Source organism: Leptosomus discolor, chromosome 4 (assembly GCF_034619465.1).
Source record: "Leptosomus discolor isolate bLepDis1 chromosome 4, bLepDis1.hap2, whole genome shotgun sequence".
NCBI lineage: Eukaryota > Metazoa > Chordata > Aves > Leptosomiformes > Leptosomidae > Leptosomus > Leptosomus discolor.
Window position 1 is genome coordinate 71,201,100 of NC_141394.1, and position 17,766 is coordinate 71,218,865.

Sequence of the window (17,766 nt, forward strand, 5' to 3'; positions counted from 1 at the left end):
TTTTTCACACTCTGCAAGACTTTCTGAAGAATAAACTAGAAAGGCATAAAGTTAGTTGAAGCTACTAAGACACACATATGAAGGTGGGTCTATTTTTGACCTTTTTTTTTTTTTTTTTTAACAGAAGTTTCCATGAATTTGTGTCATAAAACTTAAATACATTGAGAAATACAGTAGAAAGACTATATTTACAGTCAATTATAATGGGCACTGCCAACATATCCAATAACAAAAATAAAACAAAAACTTTTTTCATGTTTCTTTCATGCTTTTTTCACAGAGATTTTTTTTAAATACGATTTTGTTTTTTTAAAAATACAATAAGGAAATAATTACATTCTTAATATGAGAACATTATCTTACAACATACAGCCTGGGCCAATTAATTTGAAAGTGTCTTTAATAAAAATTGATACTAAATTAAGTATTCTCCATTTGAAAAAATCAAATTGCCACAATCATCTCATTAAAAAAAAAAAAACAAACAACAAAACCTTTGATCCCCAAGTTATGATCTGTTTGTTTGGTTTTTTTTAAAAAAAGCATCACCCATAAAAAAACCCAAAACAATAAAAAAAGCACCTGGTACAGTAACAGGAGTTTGTTGAGGAAGCACAAGTGTAACATTTTCTTAAAAGACATACAAATGGTTCAAAATATGAGTTTTCCTTTAAAACAAAAGTCATACTGCTCTATAGCTGACTTTGCCTGGTGAGCCTGAAATCTAAAAATGGTGAAAATACAAGCTCTGTCGCTTTTTATAAAATATTGTGCAGCAATAGTACTACTCAAGGAAACAGAGTACATTTCACAGCACCAAATGTGGTCTATAGAGAGGTTATTTCCCGAGTTTTTGTGGGAGTTCTTTCTCCTTTCAAAACCTTGGCCATTACGTAGGATAGACACGTCATTTATGCAAGTTGTGATGGTACCAAAGTACTTAACAGTTCCAGTACGTGCCGGGTTGGGGGCAAGGGGGCAGTGGTGGCTTTATGGAGCCTTTGCTGGAGGAAGGGAGAAAGATGCTTGATTTTGCCAGCAGCCCCTGCTGCAGCAGGCACTATAGGTGCCAAGGGCACTATAGGTACCGAGGGTGACCGGCATCTATGGCAAGCAGAAAGCTGCAGCACTGGGGCTGGGGTTGTGTGTGCAGCCCCAGCACCACGTGATTGCTGTTTGCTTGGACAGAAATTTGCACACTTCTGTCTCAGGTATGGTTTAACACCTGTCCTTGCCAAGGACTTGTTTTTTTCCCATGGGATATAGGGGGTGGAAGATACAATTCCAATATTGGGTAAACAAGAGAAGTGATTTGGCTTTTGACTACTCTGCATTTCTTGATGCAGGACCACTTGTTAATGGCAACGGTTACATCATTGCAAATGTTGACTACAAGCCTAATTTGCATCATAAATATGTACAGATATAAATTAAATATTTATTGCAATATACAAATAAATAACTTATTTTGAAATAAAAAGCCTAAATGAACTTGCTTTTGCTTCAAATTTCTTTCTCCTAATATTTGTGGGAACTTGATACTGTTTAGTCCATAGTCATACAGCATATAATGTGCCCTCCACTTATAGAGTTAGTAAGTAAGCAGATGACCTAAAATAATATTACAAAATCCTGTTCTCAGTGAAAACCACACTGACACTTGCTTCCATACTGTATCTGCATTCCGGCGGCACTTTGTACAAAGCTTAGTCCCAAGAAGCAAGGAGCCTTTTTTCATGTTGGGCCCCATTTCTACTCTGCTAAGGTCAATGGGATCCCTGGCACTAATTGCAGTTGGGAACAGGACACAGCCCCATGTCCTAGCAGCTATCAGGTCTTTTTGATAGCTCTGTGCCCTTCAAATCCCATCAGCTCCTGTGGGAAGTCCTCTGGCGTCCAGCTCAGCTGGGAATTCCAGTGTACCCTTCAGGAGTTACACATGCCTATTCCTAAAGGTAAGAAACAAACTACAGGCTGGGCCATAAAGGGATGTGATCCTTGAAAATTGCTGTCTTGCCAACTTCTGTGGTTTTAATTGCAAATCTTAACTAATCATCAAGACTCCAGCCCTAACATCTGTGATTATCTCAAAATATGAGTAGTATTTTAATTTTTTTAATTAAAGTAATTTTCTAGTCCTCACAGTTGAGGAGGAAAAAAATCTTGAGAATGTGATTGAAAGCTCTCCAATGCCTTAAAATAACCACAGAGAAAATATTAAAATAATCCAACTTATTATATATTTTTTTCCCTCTCTCTCTCTCCTGATTTTTTAAAGCCAATTTTGAGATTTTGAAGGACTTTAGTTGGCAATTTACTGCATGTAAGTTCTCAGGAGTGACGTGGACGCAGACAAAGAACAACAGATTTCTATAATTTTACAGACTAAAATGCAAGACGCAGTTTCCTAGTAAACAGAAATCGACTCCTGTCTGAGAAAATCCCCAATTCTTTGTAAAATTTTTTATAAAAGTCTGGAAATTATCATCTTTTCAGTCCATCTTCCTCAAAAATAATAGCTGAGGTCTGAAAAGATGAAGGAAACTAAGTACAGCAGTGTTCTATAACTCAAGTTTAACAATACTATATTATAAAAACAAAACAAGACTGACTGCATAAGCTATTCTGAGTTGCCCTTATCTGTTGAGAATTAATTTCAATAATGTTTTCTTTTTTCAAAAAGTATAGAAAAGAAGCAGTATCTAAAAATACCTGTTTGCCTTTTAAAAAAATCAGGAACAAGTCATAATTCAACAACATGACCTTTGAAAATGACTGGTGCTTCAGAATATTAATAAAGAGAACATACTAAAATGCATTTTTCTCAAAGAGTGGCAGCTTTTTATCTCCCAATGGCAAAAGCATCCTTCTAAAAAGTATCCAAAAAATGCTTCACAGCTGAGTTGTGTCATCCCACGGTCTCACACCAGCGTAGACGACGGCAGCACTGAAGAGCTCCTGCTTTCCCGGCCAAGCAAGCCCTGCCATTTCTGTGAATACGCTTCTTCGGTTTTCTTTTGCCACGTGAACAGCTAACAGTGAAGCAACTGCTAACGAGCAAGACTTCGCTCAGCCACCTCTGTGGCAGATCTCAAAAGTCAGTTTTAACCTGTAAGAGTTATGATTTCACATTGCTCTTAACGCACCAGTCTTCAGTGGTGTTCAGGCCAACTGATGGTATATAATTAACATTGCTGGTCTGTGCTGTGTAAGCTTTCAGTTGCAACTTTATGCTCCTTTTTAATTACTATGGTTGGTTTAGATTTTTTGGTTTTTATTTTCTTTACCAGTGAAGTCGGAAATAAAAAGTTACAGCTAATAAAAAGGGGCACACATAGTTACACAGCAATACAGTAGAGGGAATACAGGCAAATTAACGCCAAGCTACCATTAACTTAACAGAATTATAAAACCTCTTATGTTGTATCGCTTGATATCACCTTTCAGATGAGTCTTTTGCAGCCTATGTCTTGGTCCATAATAGGTAAGGCTTTTATGGAAAGTAAGTGGTTTTGCTGTATTTATGTTCCATTTTTCATCTCCCATTCCTGGAAGGGAGAAAACAAGAAGATACAGAAAATGTTAGAGAAATCAGGATATTTCACTGCTGTCATCAGATCTGCTAAGCTAAAGCCAGCTGAGGTCAGTAACAGTTTTTCCATTAACTTTGCTGGATCCAGTCTTCTGCCCACAGATTAGTTAGGGAATGCTAACAAGTACGTTCTGATAGTGAATATGCCCAGCTTCCATCCCTCCGCAACTATATACAGCAACTTTTTTCTACTGCAGTGCAAATAAGCCACGTTTGTTTTCTGCAAAGGGTACTTACAGAGCAAATTCGCACACCCCAGTTGGTGTGAAGCTCTCAGCTGGAGCTGAATAAGGGAGAGGCTGATTTAGCATATAGGCTTTCTAACTTGCATGACACAGCAGGAAGTACTCAATATCTCTCACAGCTGACACCAAGCGATTGCTTTACTACTCTTCAATTTTTTTCTTATAAAACTCATGGCAGACACACATTTCTATGTCTGAAAAGGGCAACCTACTGAGGCAGAGAGACTTACAGGCAGGGTAAACAAGTTAGTTTACATTGCCTTTGTTTCCCATATACATAATCCAAATTGAGCTATTGCTCTGCAAATTAAAGAAATAATTTTTGCCTTTCTGTGCCTCAGTTTCCCTGTTAGCTGAGGACAATGACGCCTACCATCCATAGCAAAACACATAATCTATAATGTCTTCATCCACATGTCTTAGAGCAAGGTATTGCCATTTCTTCTGCCACGTAAGTGAAAATCATGAGATTGCTGTAGCTGAACACCCAGTTAAATCAAATCTGTGGCTATTGAGTGATACCTATAGCATTTCCTAATAGTATGTAGGAGCAGAAGAGCTGAAGAGGGATTGTCCTAGTTTAGGACATCCTCACCGTACCTACTCCTTGAATCACACCCTTGCAGCAATCAGGAACTAATGGAGATATGGAGGGGTTGGCCTCTCACTGAAGTAATCCTCAGGGAGCAACCGCCCAGCTGATCCTAGCCAGGCACTGGGGTCTACAGATTCCACTCCCACCCATCTACTCTGCAGAGATACTCTGCAGGCAGCCTGCTGACTTGGCTCCCAACCTGAATTCCTGAATTTAACACTCATTCCACAAAATGTAATAGCTCTAACTGAAAACTGTTACTTCTGCCCGTAAATATCTGTTTCTGCTGCTGAGAGCAGTAATTGCATTAGTTTGGCAAAACAGCTGCACGACCATGACACCTCTTCAACCATTGTAAAGCAATAGTAAAGGTCACATTTGGTGGCTGCTTTAGTAATATAAGAAAAAAATCTTGGGTTTAAAGCATGTATACGATTACTATTACTATTTTTTTAACCTTGTGGGTTTTTTTTTTCTTCATTTAAATGGTGCTTTTATTAAAATACAATATATTTTAAATACTCAGTTTTATACTTCAAGTTATGGTAACCCTAAACTTAAAACACAGTATTGGTAAAAACTAGATTACTTTAAAAAGGCTGTTAAATGTATATTCCCTCCATACAGGCTACCAAAGCTCTAAGGGAAGCAGCTGGAAGGATAATTTTTTTAAAGTAAAGTATTAAATAAGCCTTGAAAGCAGTAGCTTCTTTTGCAGGTGCAGAAGGCACTTTTTGTTTCCATTTATCCAGCAGGTTCACTCCAATGAAAGAATGCTTCAGTCAACACTGACAGCCTGACTGGGAGCTGGGAAACTGGGAGAGCTCCTTTTCTTCTCCAGTTCCTGAACATAAGCAAAATGCGAGCTGCTGACATTCACCAGTCCACCAGTCCACCAGTTTTGAAAACAAATCAGAAATAATCATTGCCTTTTCCTTGCTACATATAACAATTTGGTTTTAGAAATTAATTTGAAATGTGAACTGTTTGAAGAATTGTTCTTCTTGTACAGCAAGGATATTTGGACCATTTTAGTTTTCTAGGAATGCTAACGCAGAATATTGTTTTCCACATTTTAACACAGTCTCCATTTCTAGCCAAGTAGAGATTGATAAAATCACAATTAAAATGCCTTCTGACTTCTTAAAAATATGCTTTATTATTTTCTAAAAAAAAAAAAAAAGTAATAAAAGCATACGTTACAAAATGAAAAGTTAACAAAATCCAAATATATGTATGCATATATGTAGATATGTATAGTGTAAGGCCTATACAGTCAATCCTCAAATTGCTGCTAGTTCTCAGATTTAAAACTAGATCTGTCCTCTTGCTTCTCTCTGTATTTCCTTCTCACGTCTGTGCATCTGAGAGGAGAGAGAGTTTGGTGGAGCAGCTCCCAAGCCTGCTGTCTCAGGTGCCTTGCCTCCCCTCCAAGGCCTTGCTGTGCCACCCAGCTCTAACCAGTGCACACTGCACACCTTTCTCAGCAGCAGCCACCCTAGCAGGGAGCAGTGCAGGGCTGCGGGCTCATTAGCACGGCAGTGATATGAGGGTGGCTGCAAACAAGAGGCTGGCTGGTGACAGACTGCGTCCTTCGTGCAAGGAAAGAACAAGAAGGGAAGCATTCAGTGCATTCAAATACATACTGGGGGGGGGGGGAAATCTGACATTTTGAACACTTATATAACTCCCTCATAACACTGGGACATTTGCCAGTTGCTGAAGAAGCAAGTGCAAGCACAGACGTGAAATCCGTTTCACTCCCACGCATTGCACTGACATCCATGCGTGGAGAGCCAAGTTCTGCTCCGGGATACTCACGTGTGACGCCCTTTCCTTAGCCACTTCTATAAGGCCTGGGCTCACTCGTAACTGCAAAAGGCCAAAAGAATTGAGAGCCAAATTCCACCCTCGCACATGTACAGTTAACTCCCCCCCTGAAAGCAGGGTGTGCTGCAGATGCATACCTGATGGCGGACTTTGGCTGCAGCTCCTTGCGAGTGGGCTGAGTACAGCTTGTGTTGCACTATCTAATTCAGCAAAATTTCACTCCTAATATTTAGTGCATGATGTTTTAGGAAAAAGCTGTTAAAGCTGAATTGAATACTTTGAGCTGTTTTTCCCAGGATGGCAAATATGCTTAGTAGCTCCATATCCTTTTTGATTGTATCCTATATCCAAGATTCCTCTACAAAAGAGCTTGACCAACCTGTCATGCCATCCAAACCACAGTGATTTCAAACAACGCAGCAGGGTTTTTCCTGTATGGTATATGCTGAGCATAAAAAATGTACTACAGCTGGAAGGTATTCTTTACACCAAAAATGTTTAGGTTTTTATAGTGCCCTGGTTTCTCCAGCTATAAAGCATAAACGGCTGGCTTTAATGTGCCTGTCCGGCATGTAGCACAAATCCACACTCCCTTTCATAAGAATTGCACTCTGCTAGACCGCATTCCCTGAGTAACGCTGTGCTAACATGCAAATCTAAGACAAAGTGTATAGAGATGATATCTTTATAAGACAAATTAGGGTGTAATTGAAATACACAGATAAGCTTTAGAGCACATGAATCCTTCTTCAGATTTGAAACACAAGCAGCAAACTTGAAAGTTAAATAGAACTGAAACCTATTAGGCTGAGTTTAATTGTTGTTGGTTGAATACAAATGAATTGTGCTAACTGACAGAAAAAGCAGTTGATGTCCACGAAAAGGATGGACGAGATGGTAGTAGAAGAAGGGTGAGAAAGCTCTCACATAAGGTATAGTAAGAGATGTAATTCATGGCCTGGGCAATGTAGAGAGGTTCAAGGGGCTGGGGGAGGAACGAAGCAGAGACATTAGGATGTGCCAGAAAACCAAATAATTTGTTGAAATAATAATTTTTCAGCATCTACCACATTTAGGTGCCAGGCTCATGCTCAGTAATTGTAAATTTATATAATCATTGAAGCCATGTAACAAAAGTTACTTAAAAAAAAATCCTTATACAGAATACTTAATAGTTTTGGAAAAAAGGAATGGACTGCATGAAAGGCAAATGTCTATGATTATTTGTTTATAATTACAATTAGCAGTGAACTATTAAATCATCAAAAGCTTGGGCCAGTGCTATTACTGTCACCTTTGGTTACGTGCTGCCCACATGCTTATGTTGCTAGCAAATTTAGCCCAGAAGAATGGTCATGCAAATCGCATTTAAACTAAAGCACAAAAATCACAAAAATGTAGCAATATAAGAGGACCGCAAACTTCAGCCTGGTTCTTGCAAGATTAGAATTAATTCAATGCAGTTTCTGCTTTAAGCATACACTAAGTGTTGATACTTGCACAACACATTGTCAATTATTATAACATGCAACTATTCTCTTCTTGAACCAGCTGGCAAAGATCAGACCCTATCTTGTGCTGTTTCAGAACACTTACTATAACAGTGCTCTTTTAACCACTTCTCTGCTACATAGATTAGTGTAACTTCCTGAATTTCAGATGGACTGTCTGCACCACAGACCGCAGAATCATAGAATGCACTTACCTGCAAAATCTATAAAGGAATACAGAAAAACACAGAATGAGGGAATAGAGTCAAATCTGTCTCCCAAACTACTTACCAATTCTTCTGCAAAAGGTTCCTCAAAATCAGCAATATCTATGTATTAATACAAGGAATTTATATATGGCACATTCTCATGGAGCAGATCATCTTGAGTGCCATCACGAGTCATTTACAGAACAACCAGGTGATCAGGCCCAGTCAGCATGGGTTTATGAAAGGCAGGTCCTGGTTAATGAACTTGATCTCCTTCTATGACAAGATGACCTGCCTAATGGATGAGGGAAAGGCTGTAGATGCTGTTTACCTCGACCTCCGTGAACCTTTCGACACTGTTTCCCACAGAATTCTAGTGAAGAAACTGGCTGCTCATGGCTTGGATGAGCATATGCTGTGCTGGGTAAAACACTGGCTGGACAGCCAGGCCCAGAGAGTGGTGATCAGTGGAGTTGAATCCAGCTGGCAGCCGGTCACCAGTGGTGATCCACAGGGGTCAGTACTGGGGCCACTTCTGTTTGACGTATTTATCAATGATCTTGACGAAGGGATAGAATGTACCCTTAGTAAGTTTGCAGACGACGCCAAGTTAGGTGGGAGTGTTGATCTGCTTGAGGGTAGGGAGGCTCTACAGAGGGACTTGGACAGGCTGGATCAATGGGCCGAGGCCAATTGTATGAGCTTCAACAAGGCCAAGTGCCGGGTCCTGCACTTGGGTCACAACAACCCCAGGCAGCGCTACAGGCTTGGGGATGAGTGGCTGGAAAGCTGCCCAGCAGAAAAGGACCTGGGGGGTGCTGATTGACAAGTGGCTGAATATGAGTTAGCAGTGTGCCCAGGTGGCCAAAAAAGCCAATGGCATCCTGGCCTGTATCAGAAATAGCGTGGCCAGCAGCAGTAGGGAGGTGATCGTCCCCCTGTACTTGGTATTGATGAGGCCACACCTTGAATACTGTTTTCAGTTTTGGGCACCTCAATACAAGAAAGACATTGAGGTGCCAGAACATATCCAGAGAAGGGCAGCAAAGATGGTGAAAGGCCTAAAGAATAAATCTTATGAAGAGCAGCTCAGGGAACTGGGGCTGTCTTAAGAAAAGGAGGCTGAGGGGAGACCTTATTGCTCTCTACAACTACCTAAGAGGACATTGTAGGGAGGTAGGTGCTCATCTCTTCTCACAGGTAATTAATGATAGAATAAGAGAGAATGGACTCAACCTCAGGGTAGGTTTAGGCTAGACATTAGGAAAAATTATTTTACTGAAAGGGTTGTCAGACATTGGAATAGGCTGCCCAGGGAGGTGATTGAGTCACCATCCCTAAATGTGTTTAAAGTTGTTTAGAAGTGGTGCTTGGAGATACAATTTAGGGGTGTACTTGGCACACTAGTGTTGATGGCTGGACTCGATAATCTCAAAGGTCTTTTCCAACCTGAATGATTCTATGATTCAATGATTCTTAAGGCTTAATTTCACCCACAGAAGCAGGAGGAACAAATCTTTCCCTCTCTCCTTTTCGACCTCTGTGTTTCCACAAGAAGTAAGACTATTTTAAGAAAGTAAGAAAAAGGACAGGAAAAAGAAAACTAGACTTAAGTCTTCTCACCTTTGCTTTTCGAAGGACATGGCCTCGACATGGAGAATTGTTTGACGAGGGAGGTCGCTTCAGAGCTGCTGCACTGTTCACAGGTATTGAGCATTCAGTATCACTGGTATCACAACTGGAGATTGGGGAGTTTTCCAATGTTCGGTGCTTGAAAATTGGAGACTAATGAAAAGTGAAAAGCCTACATTGAGTTTCCTCCAAGTACATTTTTTGTTAAAGAAACCATATTCATAATAATGATGGATAAATGAGAAAGAGGTTAGAACAAAAGAAAACAAAACAATGTGTGTGTTCTGTGATGAAAATTAAACTTTGTTTTCTGTGATTAAACAACATTGGGTCATCTGGAGGAATTGACATATCATTCTCTGATCCTTCTGATGGCTGCTTCTAACACAAATCTATAGCATAAGCCAGGACTGCCATGCTCCATCGTGAATGGGTAAGATGCAGCCCCTGCAAAGGGCAACAGTGACTGATAGGGGACTGGCACAAGTAGGTCTCCATCACTGGATGATGACTTGGTGCGTTTAAATCTCCCTGGGATGGAGCAATGTCTCAGCTCATGCAGTTTTACAATCACTGAGAACAACGAAGTGTCAGCTTTTGCACATTATCCTAACACACACTGTCTGTAATTCCCACATCTACCTGCTCCCTGTTCCTGCAGAAAGTATACCAGATGTAGGGGAAGAATGCAAATAACACAGAGAGGCATTTAGTTCTGCTCTTATTTCCTGGGCTCAATAAAGCTTTTGAAAACTCTCAGTTTCCACTCAATTTACTGGAGCTAAGAAGGCAGAGTACTCCCAGCCCATGGAGTTGGGATTTGCATCTTTAATGGCTTTGCATACCTGTGGGCTTGATGTTCCTGACTTGGGCTCAATAGCTAAGCCCAGTGTGATGCCACCAGCCAAGGCTTTCTTTAGGCTCTCCTTCACCTCGGTCAGTTCTAGCTCCAGGTTTACACGCTCAGCCTCCTTCTGCTTACACTCCTCTTCCAACTTCTTTAACTTGTCTTCAAGAATCACTTGGGTCTTCCTGCCTGTCATCCATAGCAATTTTATTATTGAAATAAGAAGCTTAAATTGACACTTACAAAAATTATTTTCTTTTTTTAAAAAAGTAAGGAACAAGGTCTCTAAAAATCAGTGACATCACAAAAAAAATTACATACATTGCAAAATCCACTTTTTTTTCATGTAAAAAGTATAGCAACAGAAAACAAATGCTTTCTTTCAGGTGCTTTCCCTAGGTTTCTAGTCTAGTTTCAAATCAGTATTTGTTTTGTTATTTTTCCATGTTATGAAAATATAATTAGCCAGGCACAATAAAATTATTACCATGTTCTGCTTGTCTGAAATCCGCATTGGTGTAACTTCATAGGGATGTGTATATATATACACACATATGTTAAAAAATATATAAAGTATAAAAATATATATATTTGTATTATATATTTTGTATCTATATAGAAAGCAAATATAGACATTACAGAGAATTGCTTAACATCAAAACCAAACCTCATGTAGCAGCATGTCTTCAGCACAGAATACAAAGCTATTCGTGTAATTAAGCCTAACCAGGGCAGTTTTCAGCACAAAAAAGCACCTCATACCAGCATTGACTTCAATGGCAGCGCGTAAATCTTTTCTTTCTTTTCGGAGCTGGGCCAGCCTATTCCGCAGTGCTTCTTTCCTCTTTAGCAGCTCCTCCTCTTTGCTTTGTAACCTCTTTGCGTCTGCCTCCACACGATTCTTGCCATATTTGTACTGCTCCGCATCTGTATGTATTTGATTTAGTTATTTATGGTTAAAACTAACAGTAGAACTCTAAACTATTCCCTGAGACTGAAAATGACATGAAGCATGTCATGGTTTGAGAAACCAGTTTGCCATCCTTCTTCCACTTGCCTTTTCTCAAGGTCCGTGATTCCCACTGAGTTCTGCAGCACAGCTACAGAAATAATAGGGATACATAGTTTGTTCTCTACATTTGTACAGGCAAGATGTGGAATACCAGTTACCTCATAGTACGTTGCTTTTGAAAAATGGCCTTCCTTTTCTATGTAGTTCAGAGGAAGGAAAGGAAGCTCCTTTTTATCTTTGAACTCTTGAATTTAATTGGAAGGGGTCAGAAGAAAATCTACCCATTTGCCCTTTTGTCTGGTTTCCCTTCCTACTTGAAGGGCTTAAAGCACACGCCTTTTCTCACCTGACATGAGAGAACCCAAAGGTGTTCTCACTTCTTTTATACTTGAGAGCTTTATTTTTTTAATTTCCCATATAAATGCTTTCATTTCATGGCTCGCATGATCTGTGGTCTAATTTATATCACAGCCTCCTCTATACCTCTGCTCCAGCTGCAGACTCAAAGAAAACAGGTTAGCTAACAGATCACTTTGTCTGCATATCTGAAGGCAAACTCAAGGACACCAAATCATTCCTGACAAAGACTTGCCAAACCAGTTTTAGTCGGTCTTTAGGAACCCAGACGCCTTTACTCCCACAGCTATCTATTCCAGTGCCACTCAACCTGCATGGTTAGAAAGGTACATAGTTTTTTCCTGAAGTCTAACACAAATTTATTTTGTGGCCATTAAATCCAGGAATTCTTAAAAAATTATCATGGGATTAAAAAACCAGATTCATTCCTTCTCTAGAAGCTGTGCTTTTGAGGCCATATCTTAAAAAATATTATTAGAGGTCTTTTTAATTCTTTACACAAAGCAATCCCTGTTAGGGATTTCCTAGAAGCAATTCACCTGCCCAGAAGAATACTCTTTCTGAATGTGCCACTCACAAATTGAAATCTCCTCTCTCTGAGGAAGCTTTTGAGCTGTGTGGTTGTCTTCATTATTTTGTTATACATTTTTCTTTTTCGTTAGTGATAACAGTAAGTCCACTTTTGTGCAACATAATGTTCTCATGTCTTTCCCAGCATCTCATCTTCCTCTTCCAACAGAAATACAGAATTACACGCTGCCCTAGATGAAGAATTGTTGTCCTTTTTTTTTTCCCCACTGTCCTCATGACTTTGCAGCCATGGGTCCACATTACATATTTATTTTTCTCCATATGACGATCTTTTATCTCGTGGCATGGCTGTAGTACTAATGCACACACCATCTCCTATTCAAAGTCTTGGTGGGCAGCTCCTGCTCAACCTCCCAGCCACAGAAGAACCACAGTGGTTCAGTATCCTGTTTGCTAAGAAGGCAGCTATTTTGGGTATCCTCATGACTCGTCTCACAAGTGAAGAAGCAGTGAGAGATACTTACTGGATGCAGTGCGCTTCACACATGACACTGATTCAGATTTCTTCGGCTGGCTATTTAAGGTTCTCCCTTTTCCGGTGACCCCATTAGCAGTCACAGGAGGCTTCTTGCCTTTAAACTGTTTGAAAACAAAAGTACAACTGGGCTCCAGCAATCCCTGTGACACTGGCATTACAGTCACTCTTTCATCAAGGGCAAAGCTTGACAAAAAGCTGTCTGCTCGGAGAGACTCAATAGAGCACATTGATTGAGCTGGAGACAGCACTTCCTCCAGAGATGTCTGAGCCGCCTGCTCAGCGGGAGCCACACCAGCAATCACAGGATAACAAGGGAATGAACTCCTCATCTCTGGTGGCACCACAGTCTCCCAAATTATTTAAAACTCTGGCATTTACTGTATTATGAAAGCCATTGTGAGGTAGAAAATTTGTACACTTGAATAATTTTATACAGTAAAGATTCTTTAAACACAGGTTTGTCAGAGTTAATTTCATACAGAAAAAGCCAACAGGGTTTGCCACACAAAAATTCAACACACTTTCTTATTCACTATATAACCTTGCCATCTTTGTGGTGCATGTTTTTAAAACAATATAATTATTACACATTTATAAATGTTAGGAGTTAACATATCAGTTTCCTCTTATACAACCTCTAGCTACTGATTTGAAATTTTTCTTACTTAAAAAACCCTCTCACAATGGCCAGACAAGCTCACAAGATTACCAGAAACAGCACATTTCATGACAAAAGGGTTTCCATTTAGAGGGTTCCCCTGCAATGAACTGAACCCTGGGAAGAGCAACACTGTCCTGACTAATCATAATGTGTCCAAGGGGGATGCCTTAGCCGAGCACAGGGCATACGTGTGCCATGCTCTTGTCACTTGCTGCCAAAAGCTTTTGAGGACTGAACTAGGAGTGCAATGAGAAGCTTGCTGCTGCTGCAGCCAAGGTTCAAGGCAATTTATTGCTTGGGTCCACCTCCGATCCTGCAACTTCACTGAATTCTAATATTCCAATATGAAGTTTTTGTAAGGGTTAAGTGAGTTAACACGCAGTATGACAGGTACCGTATACGAGGGAAACATTTAACTGTTCCTTTTCAGATTAGATTGAAAACCACCTCTCTTTGTGATACATTCATAGGCTTATGCTTTTGGAGACAGGCTATGGGCTCTGGAGAAGGTCCCTGACGTGACTGTGAGCAAGGCTTGCTCTGCCCCCCGATGGGGTCTGCTACTGAGGCTGAGCACACAGGATTTCATCTGCTTTATAGCTTTGCATTTCAGCTGTCGTCCAGAAGCCCGAGTCCGCTCTCAGAAAACAGCAGAGACATAAGCTTAGGGTTTTTTTCAGGAGAAGAAAATAACAGGTAGTAATTTAAATATGGTATATTCCTGTGTGATCTACTCTAGGTGGTCCTACTTGGGCAGGGGGGTTGGACTAGATGATCTTTTGAGGTCCCTTCCAAACCCTAATATTCTGTGATTCTGTGACATACACACTATATATAATATCATTTAGTATACATAATATAATATATGTTATAATATACATGTATATCCACAATATTTATAACCATAGTATACAGAATACACAGATGAGAGGTAAATTTGCTGTCACAGCCAGTTCATGTTTCACTTTTCTGGGTTTTTTTGTTTTTGTTTTTTTTTTTTTTAAGTCCTCACTGCTAAGGAGACAGAAGGCGGCTAGATATGTATTCAAGTTCGGTTTGGAAGGTCATATCTATTTTTTTGTTATTATCCACAATCTGTAAATCATCAAGAAGTGGGGAATGCCTTTCCCAGGTGCCAATACTTCTATATCAGAATTTACAACTTAGCAAACCTGTTCCACTGGCATTGGGCTCATGACTAAACTCCAAGAACTTCAGTGCTAGCATTAAGGGACTGAAATAGCCCAATGCCCTTAAGATAACAACCAGATAAACAGAACAGCTGAGAAATAAAAAGCTTTATTAAGTATTAAATAGTACAGTACCTGTGAGCCAGATCCCCTCCCCACAGCAGAGGTATTAGTGACAGACTGAGCAGAAGACAGATTGGATGAGACAGGATATTTGTAATGGTTAGAGGAGAGTTTGTCAGTAGATAACCTATTGGGTTTTCTGTCAGCTGGCGGATAGCGTGCAAAGATTTTTGGAGACGGCAAGTTATCGTACAGGCCTGCGTTATCATAAAGCATTTCTTCTCCAATGTTCCTGCTACGAGAAGAAGGAAAGCCATCTTCTGGTTCCCACTGCAACACATACACTTTGGCAGTTAGTAAACAATACACCATGCAGAACCTCCTAAGAGAAATTAAAACATTAGTAATTCTTTTGATCATAGCAAGCCCTCGCTGTTTAGCAAGCATATGCTTATTGCTTACACTTGAGCCAAACTATTTAGAAAGGTGGGGGGAGGACACAATGTGGAAAGGAAGCATTGCATTACATGGCTCACAGTCTCAGTCCTGTGCATCTTCCACAGTATTCGCAAACCAGTACTATCCTATCACCCTTGATGTGTCACAGACTGCACCTCCGGTTGCTAGCTCTAGCACTCATGGGGGCACAAGCAGACTGTGTTAACAGAGTGGTGCTCACAAGCTACACAGATGAATCTGTGGGACTACATCTGGTACATAAGTTGTTAAAAGTAATATGGCCTAACAGTCAGTAGAAGCCAAGAGGGCTTTTTCTTTTCTTTTTTTTTTTTTTTTTTCTTTCTTGCTTCAGGCTATATGTCTTTCCAGTGAATACCAGCTGCTGGTATGCTAGCAGTACATTTTATTTGTTGAAGAATTCTTATTCTGAGCCAACCAGCTAAAATAGCTGCAGGCTATTCCTTTTTTTTTTTTTTTTTTTTTCTTTTCAGAAAAATGGAAAGCTGAACAACAATACTCCAGTGATTCATTCAATTAATCTTAAAAGAAACCGAGCTGGTTGCCAAATACCCTTCCTTAATCCATCCTGGCTGTGGCAGTACACGACTCATACAAAGGCATGAGCACATCCAAGAACTATACATACAGTCTACTCACCACACATATGGTCATGTGTTGTTCCCAAGAGGGGCTTTGTACCATCTTTCTGACATTAATAAGACATGGTGGAGGACCGAACTTGCAGTCCACTTCGCACTTCAAAAGTCTGAGTTTCTCTTGAGTTTGGCCTTAGTGGGAGGCCTTTATGAAGCAGTCCAAATTAAAAGCTGACAGGGGATGTAGCTCCCCTGTAGATCTTCCTGAGGACCACATATTCCTGTGGGTTAATATCCACTGTGTGTTAAACCCTATTACACATCTCCCTATGATCAGCTCTGCAGTTTTTGAAGATGGAAGCGATCACTGTGGTTCTCCTTTGGGATGAGCAGTACCTGCTGTCATGAAGAATGCAGACCCAGGGACTGAGAAGTGTTTGGTTTTGTGGGTTTTTCTCAATAGACACCAAAAAGTGCCTGGTGTAACTGAGGCACTTAATTTTGCCAGGCCCAGCGTGATCTAAAAAATACCCCCTCAAGTGAGTATTATATTCAAGGACTTGGCAACAAATTGTCAACAGGCAACTGCTTTCTAAATGCATGTTGGCTCACGTGGAGGTTAATGTAAACAATATGTCCCACACCCTTAATACTCTGTAGGTGTGAGAGAAGTTTGCAGCCCACAATCAGAAAAATAGGAGTTCATTTGGAAACTGCCCAGTGGGGCTTTTTAGATAATACAATTTTCAGATGTCCATGCATTCAACACATGCAAACCATTTGTTCTGTGCAAATTCAATTCTTACCGATCCATTTATGCAGGGAACATCATCGTAATGAAGTGCCATTCCACTCGGACAGGCATAGCCATTGGCAGTGCTTCCCCGATATGGATTTGTAGATATAACTCGCCTGTTCATGAAACTGAATAAAGCAAAATAAATTAATAAAACCCAGCGCTTGAACCTAAGTCTAAATGATGATTCAGTGGTGTGTTCCTTGTCTCTGATTATGTGGCCTGGAAGCACATATCCTCTCACTTTCTGCAGGACAGTTTTCCTTCTTTTGCTACTCACATGTTGCTGCTAGCAGCCAATATAACAACATATGTTCCTGTACTCCGTTCTTACAGTGGGGATATGACTGTGTGAAAGCCATGAGGGCAACAGCTGTAACTGCTCAGTGGCGTGTTTACATGGGAACCTGATGATCTATGTTAGAAACCAGCTTGCCAATGTCCCATAAAAGTTCCCTTGTTGTCTGCATTGCGGGGGAAGCAGGTGATTCTGGGTGCATACATACTCAGGGGGAATGCGAACTTAGGAACTGGGAGCAACAAGAATCAAATCCGTAAAAAATTTGAAAAAAAGGTGGAACTTTGACAAAATCTAAGTTAACACATCTCACAAAATTTTACTGAAAAATTACTTCCTCAAAATCTGGGAATTTTTCTTTTCCGTATCACAACTTTTGGGTGGGCAGAGTGTGCACAATGGCACTATGCTTCCTAACTCTGTCTCGGTAATTTTCCATGCAAATATGGAATGCTCATTCTTGTTCTGTTTCACATGGTGGATCTGAGTCCTCTGGACATTATAAAAGGGATATATATATATATATATTTATCTATTTTTCTCCCCTTCCCCCAAAATCATCAGTATAGCTTGTTTTACTGGAATTCTGTAGAACACATGTGAGATATCATGGACTACAATGGCCTTGCAAAGATTTAACAATGCAGAAAATGGCAGAATCATGCCCAATAGCGATGACGTCCCCAAGGGTGAGTTTTCCTTTGTAGCAACTGCTGAAATTGAATGAGGTATAGAGTGAGATCCCAAATAATTCCTATAGCTTCAGGTGTACATGAATAGGAAAACAAAGCTTTCCATCCCAAACAATGGAACTATTCAGACTCT

General features: G+C 40.1%; 1 protein-coding gene across 5 annotated transcripts in view; it reads right to left on the bottom strand.

Moving 5' to 3' along the window:
• Nucleotides 1-3,521: 3,521 nt before the first annotated feature.
• AFAP1 (actin filament associated protein 1) overlaps nucleotides 3,522-17,766 on the bottom strand; it is a 65,876-nt gene continuing 51,631 nt past the window's right edge. For 2 of the 5 annotated variants that reach the window (XM_086464137.1, XM_086464136.1), the window contains 7 exons: nucleotides 16,654-16,771; nucleotides 14,865-15,122; nucleotides 12,865-12,979; nucleotides 11,203-11,367; nucleotides 10,439-10,629; nucleotides 9,585-9,746; nucleotides 3,522-3,548 (listed from right to left, as the gene is read on the bottom strand). In XM_086464137.1, the coding sequence (XP_086320263.1) occupies nucleotides 3,522-3,548; nucleotides 9,585-9,746; nucleotides 10,439-10,629; nucleotides 11,203-11,367; nucleotides 12,865-12,979; nucleotides 14,865-15,122; nucleotides 16,654-16,771 (1,036 nt within the window). Of the gene's footprint in view, nucleotides 3,549-6,253; nucleotides 6,305-9,584; nucleotides 9,747-10,438; nucleotides 10,630-11,202; nucleotides 11,368-12,864; nucleotides 12,980-14,864; nucleotides 15,123-16,653; nucleotides 16,772-17,766 lie in introns of all 5 variants that reach the window. The other 3 variants (XM_086464135.1, XM_086464138.1, XM_086464139.1) reach the window with 3 other exon arrangements.